This window comes from Colobus angolensis, unplaced genomic scaffold (assembly GCF_000951035.1).
Source record: "Colobus angolensis palliatus isolate OR3802 unplaced genomic scaffold, Cang.pa_1.0 Scaffold38, whole genome shotgun sequence".
In the NCBI taxonomy this organism is placed as follows: Eukaryota; Metazoa; Chordata; class Mammalia; order Primates; family Cercopithecidae; genus Colobus; species Colobus angolensis.
Window position 1 is genome coordinate 433,292 of NW_012117154.1, and position 15,124 is coordinate 448,415.

A 15,124-nucleotide genomic window follows, 5' to 3' on the forward strand; every position below is an offset into this window, starting at 1 on the left:
ATGGAACCCAGAGAAACAGAAACAAGGCAGCTAGCTTCTCAACTGGGAAAGAATTATGTTTTCTCTATAACATCAGATTTGATAGAAAATAAAATCTGCTAAAATGTTTCTATAACATATAAAAGAATTATGTTTTTTCTGGTATTCTGTAAGGGAAAGAATTGTGTTTCTTCTATAAAATCAGTGTCTCTCGAAAACACTCATGTCCCAGCACAGTAAAGATGTACTGCTGCTAACTGCCTGTCACCCACTGGTGGCGGGAAGATGTGGTGGCCACCAGGTGATCTCACCCAGGACACCCCACAGTGAGCCATGTGGTGTATCAATCTCTCACCCACTAACATCTGCAGAGAGGAAGCCATGGAGAGGTCCCCACATATATGGTCTTGGAGAAACAGTTCAAAGGGCTCTGCCAAGAAACTGGAACATCTCAGCAGTGGTAGGGCACTCAGGGGTACCTGTACCACCCACAGAAGCAAAGGGAGAGCTTCAGCTCGGAGGCCCTCACACACCAACTCAGAGCTCACAGTTTACCCTGGGAGTCACAGCTGTCACAGGCCATGAACAAGAGTCACGTGTTTTACTATCAAAGCGAACCCTTTCTAAATAATATGTCAAATATTAATATTAACCAAAGTATCGACACTTATATGAGATTCCCTGCCTCTTAACATTCAAGTGTGACCATGTGTGAGATGCCTTCAAAGTCCAGCGACACGCAGTCATTTGTTTTCAGTTTTTAATAACTAATCTGGCTCATTATAAAGTAACTAATAACAAATTACTAATTTGGCTTATTATGTATACAATTATTATAGAAAATTTGGAAAATACAGAGAAAGTTTTAAAAGAATATTAAAATCACCCTTAAGCACTCCACCAGAAATACATCCTATATATACCAGATTTCCTTCCTTCCAGTTTTGTTTCCTTTTTTTTTTTTTTTTCTCCTTTTTGCAACAAGGTCTTACTCTCTGTTGCCCAGGCTGGAGTGCAGTGGCACAATCACAGCTCACTCCAGCCTCAACCTCCCTGGCTCAGGCAATCCTCCTGCCTCAGCCTCCTGATTAGCTGGGACTACAGGTATGCACCACCATGCCTGGCTAATTTCTGTATCTTTTGTAAAGAATACAAAATTCTGCCAGGTTGCCCAGGCTGGTCTCGAACTCCTGAGCTCGAGGAATCCACCTGCCTCGGCCTCCCAAAGCATTGAGATTATAGGCGTGAGCCACTGCACCTGGCCCAGTCTTCTTTCTACGGAGACAGGTGTGTGGTAAACATGTGTTGGTGTGTTTGTTTTATGGTTTAACTTTTTGTCATTTTGCTGAGACCCAAATTTCAATCCTGCTCCTGGGAGGTTCAATCAAACATGAAAGCCTTGGTCGGAGGCAGCCCAGCTCAGCCGCCCGGAGTCTGCACCGCAGCCAAGCCCTGCTTCCTCTTGGTGTTGTGCACAGTGGCGCTGGCGAAGTCACACGTGACTGGGTTTTATAGTGGGAATCACATGCTACCATGGTGTTTGGGTATTGATGAAGGTCTCAGAGCACATCCTTCACAAATGCCAAGGGCTGACTGTCGTTGAAGCGAGTGTTTTTTCTCCTTGGGTCTTGGTGCTATTCTTTCCAGTTATATCACAGTAACAGAGAAGCACATAAATCTTCTGTGCTATTCGTCATAAAGAGCAAGTGTCAAAGCACCAAACTGTGTAAACACAGCTGCTACGCAGTAAAACTATTTAGATAACTAGCGTATTTATTTTGTTCTTTCATATCCCATACTATAATAGTACCTAGGACACAGTAAATGTTGAATGAAAGATGAATATTATTAACTGGGACATTGAAACGATTTCTGCAGACCCAAAAGAAAGTGCCACCAATAGAATGGAAAGCTATAAAACTATACTATGTGAAACTGATATAGAGAGAAAAAAATTAAATCCCCGAAGAACAACTTTATAGTTCTAGGGGCCTGTATGCCAGGCAGCCTAGCTCAGCAGCGACACCCTGTGGTAAGAGATCTTTGATTCCTGGCAACAGAGTATCTTGCAGGGCACAGGAAGCAGAAAGCCAGCCCAGGCATCCAATCCCTAAGGCAGGCGATGAGCCTAATGGACAGGCAGGATTTAGCAGATGACTGGGTGCCAAGATCCTCTCCACGGAACTTAATTCCATGGGGATGACTGAGATCTGTTAAGTAGGGATGCTGGAAAGAGAACCAAATATAAAGTACAAACCCAATTCCATTCCCAGTCTCTGTGGTCCAGATCTATAAATACTGACCCATAGCCCAGTGACTAGGCACAGGAGGAATTCAGCTGCCTCCAGAAAGACCATCTCAGGCAGTGCATATCCACCTTCAAATTCATTTGCACCATAATCCTTTAGAGAACTTATATTCCAAGAAGACATCATATAAAACTTTGAATTCTGCCATTTCCTTCTCCAGCAGATCCAAGGACACCTAAGCAGAGTTAATAAACATTAAGAGGCCAGGCATGCCACGACTGTAATCCCAACATTTTGGAAAGCCAAGGCAGGCAGATTGCTTGAACTCTGGAGTTCAAGACCAGCCTGGCCAACATGGCAAAACCCTGTCTCCACAAAAAGTATGAAAAATTAGCCAGGCATGGTGACACACACCTGTAGTCCCAGCTACTCGGGGGGCTGAGGTAGGAGGATCGCTTGAGCTTGCGGGGTTGAGGCTGCAGTAAGCCATGACTGCACCATCTACACTCCAGCCTGGGCAACGGAGCAAGACCCCGCCTCAAAAACTAAAAATAAACATTAAGAAATGAGGATATGTACAACATACACATACTCATTCCATTCCTTGGGCTGCCAAAGTAAAGCAGAATTCAGTCAGAAATAAGTAGCTGAGAGGAAAGTAGTCCACAGTACAGATATTCAAGAAAATCAACAAGGCCAAGTGGAGGGCCCACAATAGGAAGTGAACATTTCCGAAAATAATTATTTTCCAAAGTTATTATGTAATAAGGGGCTTAGTAGGTAGTGTCCATGTATGTGTATACAGAGCAATTATTTGCTTTAATCATGTTCAAGCGTTTCATTGCCAAAGTTTGTGAAGGGGGAAATGAATACTCCCTTAACTGATCAATGAACAGGTGAAAATGTATCACCTCCCACTGCCCCAGGCTGTTTAAAAAACCAGAAGGACAAAAACGTGAAGCGTCTGTTGTGTGCTTGATATAAGCAGACCCATGATACAAAGCCCCGACTTGGGTATTTCAGGTTATACTCATCCTAAATACACCAGAAATGCCAAGAGTTCCAAACTTCCACTCACAGGAGAATAACCGGGGGCGGGGCCACTCTTCCTATCCACTGCTCTGTCCAAGAGTCCGGAGGTCAAGTTCGAAGACCAGCATGATCTGAACTCTGAGAAAGGGCAAGGAGCTGTGCCAAGGGCAAGGCCAAGTCACCTCACTCCCTGACTTCCCCAGCTGGGAGCCTCAGAGCAGGCACTCGCTAAGGTAGCCAGCCCCAGCCCTCCATCCCCAGGAAAAGACTGACAGAGAAGGTCTAAGGGAGTTGCAGTGCTCTCAGATTTTCTATCTGTCTTCTCCAAGTAAGCCCATCACACCGAGATAGCTCACAGCTCTGCGCTCCTCCAAAAACTAAGGGACACAGTGTAACACAAAAGAAAGTGCCTCCTTTTTAAAAAATGTTAGGATGAGAGGTATAATTTGTTCATTTCAAGAGAAAGTAGGTAAGTTTAGTGTTTAAAGTCACCTAGATATTGGATGTTTGCAGAAACTACGTGGTTATGTCACTAAACTCACAAATTTGTCTGTTCAGAGAAGACAACAGAAATAGACAAAATAATTTGTCACAATGACTATGAAACTGACAGCATGGCCGAGCAGGGGGATTAGCAAGAACACACACCTGGAGAATCTGGCAAACTGCCCAAAACCAGGTATCAGTCACAGGCAGCAAGTGCAGGCACTGACCACGAGAACCGCCGACCACATTCCCAGTTCCGTGGGCATTTTCCTGTTAGACACGACTCACAGACGTGAAGCCCAGAGCGCTGTTGCCACAAGATGGCAGACATCAGCACAAATGTGATTGTTCCAAAGATTTGCTGAAAGCAGCCCAAATCAAATGCTTTCAATCCCAAATCAATAAAATTACAGTTTCTGAATATACTCTTGACACAGGGACCCTCTTCCCCCCAACGCGGAAAGGGCCACACCTACAGACTTAACACCTTTCTAAACTCTACCAGTCATCCCTCCCTTATACATAACCCTCCCCCTACAAAATGAATATGTGCACATCTTGAAGATGATTTCCAAACCCGAAGTCAAAACAGAAATGAAAAATCAAAACCAACCAAAATAAAACAATTAAGGCAACGGGTCGCCACTGTGAAGAGGGCCACGTCGTGGCGTGCTCTGCCCGGCTGAGCCCACAACTCACCTCCGCAGCTGACAGCAGGTAAACAGGAGTTAAGGCAGGAACTTGTTTCATGTCACAGCTGAGGCCAAGGGTTGTCAGAATCTCTCTAAGGACTTCGTATCTTCTAAAATTGCTTGACTTAAGCAAGTTAAAATCTTCTGGAGTTTGCACTATGTCGGAGCTCGGAGGTAGTTCCAAGTGCACCTGAAGGGAAAACATAGCACTATATAAATGGGGGGCACACACAGGCAATAAGAAAAACAGTTTCTTTTTTCTTTTTCTTTCCTTTTTTTTAAATTTAGAGACAGGATCTCATTATGTTGCCCAGGCTGGTCTTGAACTCCTGGGCTCAAGCGATCCTCCTGCCTCAGCCTCCCAAAGTGCTGGGATTACAGGTATAGACCACCGTACCCAGCCAAAAAATGTCTTTACCAGTTTTCTTCTCCAAGTGAGCACATCATACCCAGATAGCTCATAGCTTTGCTCTCCTCTGAAAATTAAGGGACACAGTATAACCCAATAGAGAAAACTTGAACCCGAATTTTTCTAATTATCAATAGCATATAAACTCTGAAGCTGAATATCTGGAAAGTCATGGCCAACAAGAAAATGATTCCAAAGAGCCTGTTCAAATCCTGGTTGTCAGGCAGAGAGGCCATGGTGGAAATGACCCTGGACAGTCATCATCTCTCTCCATGTTCCACACTCATCAGTCATATGACCTTCCGCAAGTTACTTAACTTGGTTATAGGAATAAAATAGTTAGGGCTGGGCGCAGTGGTTCACGCCTGTAATCCCAGCACTTTGGGAGGCCAAGGCAGGTGGATCACCTGAGGTCAGGAGTTCAAGACCAACCTGATCCACATGGAGAAACCCTGTCTCTACTAAAAATACAAATGTAGTCAGGCGTAGTTGCATGTGCCTGTAATCCCAGCTACTCGGGAGGCTGAGGCAGAAGAATCGCTTGAAACCGGGAGGCGGAAGTTGCGGTGAGCTGAGATCATGCCATTGCACTCCAAACTGGGGAACAAGAGCAAAAACTCCATTAAAAAAAAAAAAAAAAACCTAGAAAGACAGCTGTGCTGAAAACCTAATTGCTAGTGAGCTCAGGGAGGCAAATGGCTCACACTGGAAACTTCCATTTGGCCTACTAGCCATAAATGGAAAACAATACCTGGGAAGAGAACAGCCTTATTCATCATTTTAAGAGAGTTTGCAGAAGGCTGGGCATAGTGGCTCACACCTGTAATCCCAACACTTTGGAAGGCCGAGATGGTAGGATTGCTTGAGCCTAGGAGTTTCAGACCAGCCTGGGCAACACAGTGAGACCCTGTCTCTACAAAAAATACAAAAATTAGCCAGGCGTGGGTGGTGCACCTGTAGTCCCAACTACTTGGGAGGCTGAGCTGGGAGGATCCCTTGAACTCAGGAGGTTGAGGCTGCAGTGAGCCATGATCGTGCCACTGCACTCCAGCCTGGGCAACAGAGTGCGACCATTTCAAAAAAAAGAGAGAGAGAGTTTGCAGGAATTCAAAACATCAGGTCCTTGAATAATGTTGTTTCACTCAAAGTCATTTTGTTATGATGTTGATGAGGGGAAAAAGAAATCACTTCCCAGCCGGGGCCACTCTCTGCGGGTCTGCAAACTCTCCCCATGTCTGCACAGGTTTTCTCCAAATTCTCCATTTTCCCCCCACATCCCCAAGCTGTGCACATTAGGTGAACTGATGTGTCTACATGGTCCTGGTCTGCGCGAGTGTGAGTGCAGGTATGAGTGTGCCCTGCGATGGGTGGGCATCCCGGTCAGGGCTGGCTCCCCAACCAGTGCCCTGAGCTTCCAGGCTGAGCTCCAGCCACGCGGCCACCCACCATGCTGAACTGAAATAATTAGGTAAATAATTATCTTATGTTTTTATTAAACTTTCTTAAATGTACATATAACTCATATGTATTTCAGTGTTTCAGTGTTTTGTCCTTTATTTAGAAGTCTGGTGGTGTCTTTGTGACCAGAAATACGCCATGGGAACTGACTTCTTGTTTCTATCAATTAGCCTGTGGTAACATCGGTTTCAGTGTATGTCATTTCACTTAAGTGTGCAGTTTCCAAGAACCGATCAACAGCTTTAAGTGAGGGCTTACTGAGGGAGGGGTAGGATTTCTTGGACACCAGAAAGGCCTTTTCTCCCACCCTCCTTCCCCTGATTGAATTTTAAGATTTGGAACTTCACCTAGTTACTCCAGGCTTTGTTGTCTAGTTAAAACTTAAAATATCTCCACCTATCAACAGCCTCTGTCTTGGGATGAAGGAACTTACTGGAACCTCTAGCTCCCCTGAGATCAGATTTTAAATGAGCACTGGAGCCTGGAGGTTGCCAGAACACTGAGTACCCAGAAAAGCAAACTGAGCTCGTCTGCCTTATTTTGTTTCAGCTTTGCCTACCGTATGCAAAGCTTCTAGCCTGATACTATAGAAGTATTATGAAAATAAAAAGCATAATGCCAGCTTTCAGGCGACTTAAAATCTCTCAGTTCCCACCCACACCTTAACCAAGCCAAATATACTAACCAAATGTTAAAAGTTGAGGCCTGGCTGAGTGTGGTGGCTCAGCCCTATAATCCCAGCACTTTGGCAGGCCAAGGCGGGAGGATCACTTGAGGCCAGGAGTTTGAGACCAGCCAGCCAACATGGCGAAACCCCATTGCCACTAAAAAGACAAAAATCAGCTAGGCGTGGTGGCGCATGCCTGTAATCCCAGTTACTTGAGAGGCTGAGGCACAAGAATCACTTGAACCTGGGAGGTGGAAATTACAGTGAGCTGAGATCGTGCCAGTGTACTCCAGCCTGGGTGACAAAGTGAGACTCTGGCTCAAAAAAGAAAGGCTGAGGTCAATCAGAAAAGGTCTGCAGGACACCATCCAACATGGTCCCCAAACCACAGCTGGCTGGCTGCTTCCTCTAAGACCGAGCACGCCGATAGGAAGCAACAGGTCAGGTGGGCCTGTTTCTAGATAGCCCAGGAGAGGGGAAGAGGCAGAAAAGTAAAACCCTCTAAAGAATCTGTATCCCCACCTGAGGTCAGGATTTCGAAACCAGCCTGAGCAACATGGTGAAACCCCACCTCTACTAAAAATACAAAAAAAAATAGACGGGCCTGGCGGCGCATGCTTGTAATCCCAGCTACTTGGGAGGCTGAGGCAGGAGAATCACTTGAACCCGGGAGGCAGAGGTTGCAGTGAGCCGAGATGTGCCACTGCACTCCAGCCTGGGCAATAAGAATGAAACTCCGTGTCAAAAAAAATAAAAATAAAAAATCCGTATCCTACTCAGTGCGCTTCTACCTTAAATGTGCACCTCTCCCCTCTGGTGGACAAAGTTACGCCAATGCAGACAAACAGCACAGTGGCAGGACCCGTTTAATTCACTTGAGCACACGGCTATTCCAGAGATTAACCCTTACAGGTGGCAGAAATGAAGTAAGTCAAGTTCTGTTCCCACCAGAGCCGAAGGGATGAGAGAGGTGCTCGAATGAATGCATGTGGACTCGCTGGTCAGGGCAAATACACAGAGTAGCCAAGACGCACATGCAGTGAATTATATTCACTCATTTTCACATGAGAACAATGCCAGGACGGAAAACAGGATGGCGCTACAAGCGGGCGGAGTTCCCGGAGACAAGGAGGAAGACGGCTGCTGAAATCCCGAGAACCGCTTGGTTTCACTGTCTTACGGTTTCAAGATGTAGATGCTTCTACAATGGCAACCAGAAAAGAGGGCACCTCTGGTTCTACGCTCCCAATGAGCAGGGAGAAATGGCACGCCACAGTGTGTGGGTGGCAGATTTGTACTCCTTGTCCACAGAGGTACTGGACTAGAGTCTCATCCTCTGGGTGTAATCCTGTTACCATAATGACAGGTCTATTTCTGTAACTTGGCCTTCCTGTAAAAATAAGACTTTTTTAGTTGGACCGAAAACCAGAACTTAAAAAATGTCTCCAGCCACAAATGCGGGGAGAGGGTGATACTGGCATCTAGTGGGGAGAGACCAGGGATGCTTCTCCGCAGCCGAAAATGCACAGGACTGTTTCTCACCACGAAGAACTCTCTGACCCAAAATGTCCACAGTGCCATGGTTGAGAAACTCTGCCATCAAAGGTGACCCACTGCTGCCATGTGCTAAGCTAAACAAGAAAACAAAATCTTTTAAAATCTATTTTAAGAGATTTTCTGTGGACAACTTTATGGCAAACTCCTGGTCTATTTGACAGTCAAATGTCAGCATTAATCCACAGCCTCAAGTTTTCCCTGCAAACTTGATCAGTACAGCGAAAATACAAACATTTCCTCTCTTTCTTTATTATTATGAATGGCAAAGGCATCAAATCTGCAGCTTACTTGGCTGGGACACCAGTGCCTAGGGTGCAGCTGTGTTCTGCCCTTGAAATACTTTACCTCCTCTTATTGGGTTACATCATTACTAGATTTATTACAAAGGTGAAGACTATGAAATTGAACAGGGAAAGAGGAAACTAACCAGCCTGTGATAATATTTATTTTTTGATCTCAGTAAGGTATCACAGAGACACAGGCCTGTGGAGAAAACTATGACCCTGTCACACAGAAGACTGGAAGTCATTTAAAATCAGAAATGACATTCTAATCCTCTGAATCTGATTTGTGAAGCTGCATCATATGGCCTTTTTTTCCTAGGGCAATACACTGCAGTATCAAATTTTATGATAGTAACGGGGTCAATTTAAATGGTGCAGCAAGCAGATTTGCTATGTAACTCAGAGAAATGAATCACAACAGTGCCAAATCAATTTTCTAGTACAAGTCTGTGCTCAGGGGTGGTAAAATTCACTCTTCAAAACTGAAATATGGCTCTAGGAAGTCGGGTTTTTAAGTGGATTTTCTGAGAATATGTAGTTACTATAGTTACCATATTTGCAGAGAAAAAGATAAGAGGAACATTTATTACGCCTCCAAATGCTGATTCATGTGGTCTGCAGCGCTGCAGGAAACCTGCTTGGGTTGTATGCGTTCATCTGTCCTAATGTCTGATAAAGAAACAAATATATACTCCCTGGAAAAAATGTTTGGTCAGAAAATTCAAGAGACTTAGCTTCCAGGAGAACTGGAAAAAGACAAGGCATTACAAAATGAATACAAAACAAAAAAGAAACAATTCTCTAACTCAGTAAAAAGATCCCTATAATAAAACAAAATCAATTACACTTATCTTGGGAACTCTCCTGGACAAAATATCTACATCTGCTTAATTTCTCCTTAGAGCATTAAATCCTTAAGGACAAGTGAACGTTCGTCTAACTCTAATGAAAACCTTTTCCCCTAAGGATTAAAAGATTTGGAGTCAATGATAAGGAATTCTGAAATGGTCCATCCGCTACCGTTTGCTTAAACAAACAAAAAGCTAAAAGGAAAAAGAAGAGGGAATAAAAGGAAAAAAAAAAAAAGCCAAAGGATCTCCTAAGCAAGAAAAAGAAATTAGCATTTTCCTTTCATCCTCTTTCCATTTTTCCCCTACCTATGTATTAGTATGCCACCAATCTCAGTAGCTTCAATATTCTCTTATTTCAAGTTTTTCTTCAGCACTTGGAAGAGTGACAAAACATAAGAAAGGAATTGGGACTCTGAAGATGTTTTTAACACAAACTACCTTGGCAATCAACTACAGTATTTCATCGCAGTGGTCACTGACGTCTAGAATCACTACCCTGATGGTTTCAACTTCCTACATTAAATAAAGGATCAATTATATTAACCAAGGAGTGCTCTAAGGCAAGAAAGCAGACCGATGTATTTGAGAAAGATCATTACTAGTAAAGAACAAAACAAGAATTTTCTGACTAAGCCTCAGTTAACCAGCAAGCTCATTTAACCCTGACACCTGTCTTGTTCCTCTCTCAAAAGTCTTTTGGTTAATCAGGGTATTCAAGAAAGCCCTAAACTAAACTAAACTTTCTGCTTGCTATCAGCAAAAGCTCCCAGCCAACAGTCAATCACAGCTCACAGCACAAGAGCTCCTGAAACTTTTAAGCATGTAGCTTTAAAAGACATATTCCCTCTCAAAGATACCCACAGATACCCAAAGATCACCAAATCCATGCTGCCCTGCGTACCTGGCAAAGAACAGCTTCTCCCCCACGAGTTCCAAAAGGCACATGCACAATCATCCTGTCCTTGTCATCATTCTCCAGGTGGCCCTGGAGCCCACCGGGGCTGAGCCGGACGGGGCCTTCCTGGTACCTGCAGCCACTGCTCAAGACGCTGAGCTTCACCTCGCTCTGATCAGCCTTGGAGAAAACCAGGTTCTGGACTGTCTTCCGCAGTGCACCCTTGCTTGTCACCTGAAAGCCACCAAAGGTGAAGGACGAAGACAGGCCCAACACCTTCCCTCCCTGAGAAAGATAGGCCATGAACTTCTGGTACAGGTCTTCGGGAATGGACTCCCTGGTAGCAATGACCAACAGCAGACAGTTGTCCGTCCACGGGTCTCTGAGAGCACTGTCCTCCAGCAAGTGGTAGAGAACGTAACTGTCAATGTCCACACAGTCAGCCAGCACGGACCGGACCTCGTGGAACCGGCCGAGGGCATCCTGGGAGTTGGAGCCCACATAGAGGAGGATGTTAGGCGCCTTTCCTGTGAGGTTGACTCTTCTCCCTTCTCTTTCAGGGGAGGTCTCATCAGCAACACTCTCCAAACTGCTGCTATAATCGTAGGGAAGGTCTGGAATGTTCTCGGCAGATGCAAACTTGACTGACTCAATGGTGCTGTTCTCAAGTTCCAGACACTCGTGGCAACTAGACAGATGGAGGTGATAATGCTCAGTGGGGCCCCCTCCCCTGTCACTGTCCCCAGCAGGCTCACTCCCAGAGGCACTGCCTCTCCTTTGTTTGGGTTCTTCACCAAGAGCCTTTGGGTCGTCTCTGCCAACGTGCTCCATACCGTTCTGCTCAGGCTTAATCTCAAGAGAAGGTTCAGGCTTCAGCTCTAGGATCTGGGCTTGCTTGTTTGAGGCCTGATCCTTAACTTTCTTCAGAGCGGAGTCCTGCAAGCGCACCGCTAAGGCACGAACAGGAGAAGGGGAGAGAATTAACACTTCTTGTGTGACACGTAGCTCATCTCAAGAATCTCATCACCCTCTCTGCATTCTGGGACTTACATTCCAGGATAGCCACTGGCACGGCTCCCACCTGCATCCCCCCTCAATCCGGGGGCATCCTTTGGAAACACTAACTGTTCCTACCTAAAGACCCCAAGTGAAATCAGCAGTTTGCCCAACAGCTTTTACACCTATGGGAGAACCTAAGACCCTCTTACGGAATGGTGAGGAAAGTGAGATTCAGAGAGGTGCTTTTGCCTCCTTACTCACAGATTCTATTTCTTGGGTGTTACTCTCCTTTACAATAATGAAACTGAGCAATAAAAAAGGACACATATCTAGAGTCTACCCCAGCACGCCCCAGTGAAATGTCACTCTCAGGACATGCCATAGGATCAATGGGAGAAGACTCTTCCCAGTATCTTGTCTCAGGACTGGAACATAAGTTGACAATCACTAATTCAAAAACATTTATCAAGCATTTGCTACGCGTCAGACATGGTATTGGAGACATGTACGAGGTGATTCTGGATATTAAGGGATTTACATGAACTTCCAGAGCTGATAAGGGACATTTACTTGCCCATGAGATGAAAGAAGACATTCATAGACATAAAAAGCCTGCTTTTAAGTCTAATTAAGGAAGAACAGTTTGTGTGTTTCCTGAAAAACGATTTGTCCCAAACAATTGTGATACATATATTTTAAGTAAAAAGCTGTTTGATTTAGAACTTCATAGTAACACTAGCTATGCCTCCCACTCAATCAGAACTGTAGTCTAGACACTAGTTATACTGTATTAAACTATGTGGAATAAATATTATATGGGTTCTGAATTTGAATGCCACCTCATGAACAATGCAGTCATGAAACATTCTTGTTTAAGAAATTTAATAAGCACTGAAAATGTACCCTGCAGCCCCCCAAAAAAATCTTGACACATGCATGAATTGTATATTATTATAGTAAAATCAAACCTGTTGACTGAATTAAACTGAAACTAAGCATAGCCCTTATGTCATACCAGTAAGAGTGCTCAACAGTCCTTAAGCTAACAACCTATAGTGTCCCACTATGATAAAAGCAGGGCCTCGCTTTGTCACCCACATGGGAATGCAGGGGCATGATCATGGCTTACTGTAGCCTCAACCTCCCAGCTCAAGTGATCCTCCCATCTCAGCCTCCCAAGAACCCGGGACCACAGGCATGCACCACCACACCCAGCTAATTTTTTTTGTTTGTTTTTTTGGAGATGGGTGTCTATGTTGCCCAGGCTGGTTTCAAGCTCCTGGGCTCCAAGCGATCCTCCTGCCTCGGCCTTCCAAAGTGCTGGGATTACAGGCATGAGCCACTATGCCTGGCCAATAAAAACATTTTCTAAAGTTACTTACACATAATCTTTTGGGGTACCAGTCCATTATCCATGTGGAGTCTATCTTCCATGAATGCCACCCCCAGCTTGCTGAAGTTGTCCACACTTGCTTCAGCAATTAGCTGATAAGGATCCCCAGGTCTGCAAGCTAATGGCAAACAACAGTCTGACCACTTGACAATCTGAGAAAAAGCAGGAGAGGGAGGCGATGGGAAAAGACAGGTTGAGATTTTTCTTCTCTAAAATAACCAGATACTTTATTTTTCCATTGAGGCTCCTACCACTAAATTACAGTCATTAATAACAAATTACTGGATACTACATTTTATTAATATCAGAGTTGTTTTGAATCAAACATTCTCATCTCTACCTGACAACAGTGCTTACAAAACACTAAATATAACTCTCTCATTTAAAAGTAACTGAAGTCTCTATCTTTTTAGGGAACTAAAAGATAAAGGGACATTCCCCACACACCAGGAAAGTATCATGCTGCCCTTTAAAAACAGAGAAGAGGAGAGAACAAGTCCACAATACCCAATTACTTTCAATGTAACCTGTGGACCCGCTTGTCTCAAAGTGTGATCCGAGACCAAGTGCAACCGACCTCCCAGGGAGCATATCAGACCTTCAGAGTCCCAAGCACAACTCCCTCCCTGTCTGGTGCACTGGACTTTCTGGAGTTGAACTCCAGATATCAGAATGTTAAAACATGCTTCCCCTGTGGTTCCTGCACTCAAACTGTGAGAACAATCTGAAAAGACTCTCCAGACAGTTCCTCCCTGTAAGGAGGTTCAGGTTCCCACCACAAGGGGGACAGGGAGAAAGAGAGCAGGCAAAACACCCCGCTTAGCCTTCCAGTTCTTACTACAGAAGACTGTGACACTGGGGCCTCAAACACCCATACTCTCGCTGAGGGTTCCCATGGAGAAAAGAGCCTATGAGGTGAAGAGCCCGGCGCTGCAGTCAGGGGTCTGAGGTCGAGTCAAAGACAACTAATCATCGCTGTCTGTCCTCGGGCAAGCTTCTGACCCTCGCAGCGTCCTAACTTGTAAAATTAGAGTAAAAGAATACTCTACTAAAAATGCAAAAATCAGCCAGGCATGGTGTCACATGCCTGTAGTCCCAGCTACTCTGGGGGCTGAGGTAGGAGAATCGCTTGAACCCAGGAGGCAGACGTTGCAGTGAGCCGAGATCGCGCCACCGCACTCCAGCATGGGTGACAGAGAGACTCTGTCTCAAAAACTAACTAAATAAATAAATATAATTTAAAGGTTAGTAGTGCTCATGAGATCAAAGAGTATATGTAATGCCCCCAGTAGAAAGCTTAGATCGACCGGAATAAAGTACTCAATTACCAACAGCTGCTTTTATTAGCAGTCACAAATGTGGCTTTAAAAGCAGCAGTGAGCAGCACAGTCTTTTTCTAAGATGCCATGAATTATTCCTCTACTTCCTAAAGATACCTTCTCAGGGACACATTGCCTCGAATTTCATAATTATAGATAAATAATTTTTTATTCCATTTTTATTTATTTGTATTTATTTATTTTTTTAGATGAGTACTCGCTGTATCACCCAGGCTGGTTTTGAACTCCTGGCCTTGAGTAATTCTCTCACCTCAGCCTCCCGAGTAGCTGGGACAACAGGCTCGGGCCACCAGACCCGGCTTGAATTCTATTTTATATACTGGTGGGATAGGATTTTAGAACTAACTCCTCCTAAAAACTATTTTTTAAATGCTGGATAAAATAAACGAATAAAGCATTACCTTAGAAGTCTGGAAGAACTGACTAGATAATAATGAACTTCCAGGTCAAGTGTTGGGATAAATCTTGAACCTACAGAGGAAAGGGGGATTCCCGCAAGACACACCACTTCTGCCCCCAGGGTCCTTGCTCATCCAAGCAACTTGGGTTTCAAAAGTCAACGTCCAACTGGCATAAGTATAGACATATAGTGATATGATTTGGCTGGGTCACCACCCAAATCTCATCTCCAACTGTAATCCCCATGTGTCAAGGGAGCGACCTGGTGGTGACAGGATCCTGGGGGGCAGTTTCCCCCATGCTGTTCTCATGATAGTGAGTTCTCATGAGATCTGATACTTTTGAAGTGTTTGGACCACGCGCGGTGGTTCATGCCTGTAATCCCAGCAGTTTGGGAGGCCGAGGTGGGTGAATCACCTGAGCTCAGGAGTTCA

The 15,124-nt window shown here is 44.7% G+C and overlaps 1 protein-coding gene across 1 annotated transcript in view; it reads right to left on the reverse strand.

The window, feature by feature from the left end:
* Window positions 1-15,124, reverse strand: part of HLCS (holocarboxylase synthetase (biotin-(proprionyl-CoA-carboxylase (ATP-hydrolysing)) ligase)) — a 222,047-nt gene that overhangs the window by 185,131 nt on the left and 21,792 nt on the right. The window contains exons 2-4 of the mRNA XM_011953994.1: window positions 12,941-13,103; window positions 10,566-11,509; window positions 4,446-4,628 (exon numbers count right to left, since the gene is read on the reverse strand). Coding sequence (XP_011809384.1) covers window positions 4,446-4,628; window positions 10,566-11,509; window positions 12,941-12,992 — 1,179 coding nt within the window. The 5' untranslated portion in view covers window positions 12,993-13,103. The remainder of the gene's footprint in view (window positions 1-4,445; window positions 4,629-10,565; window positions 11,510-12,940; window positions 13,104-15,124) is intronic.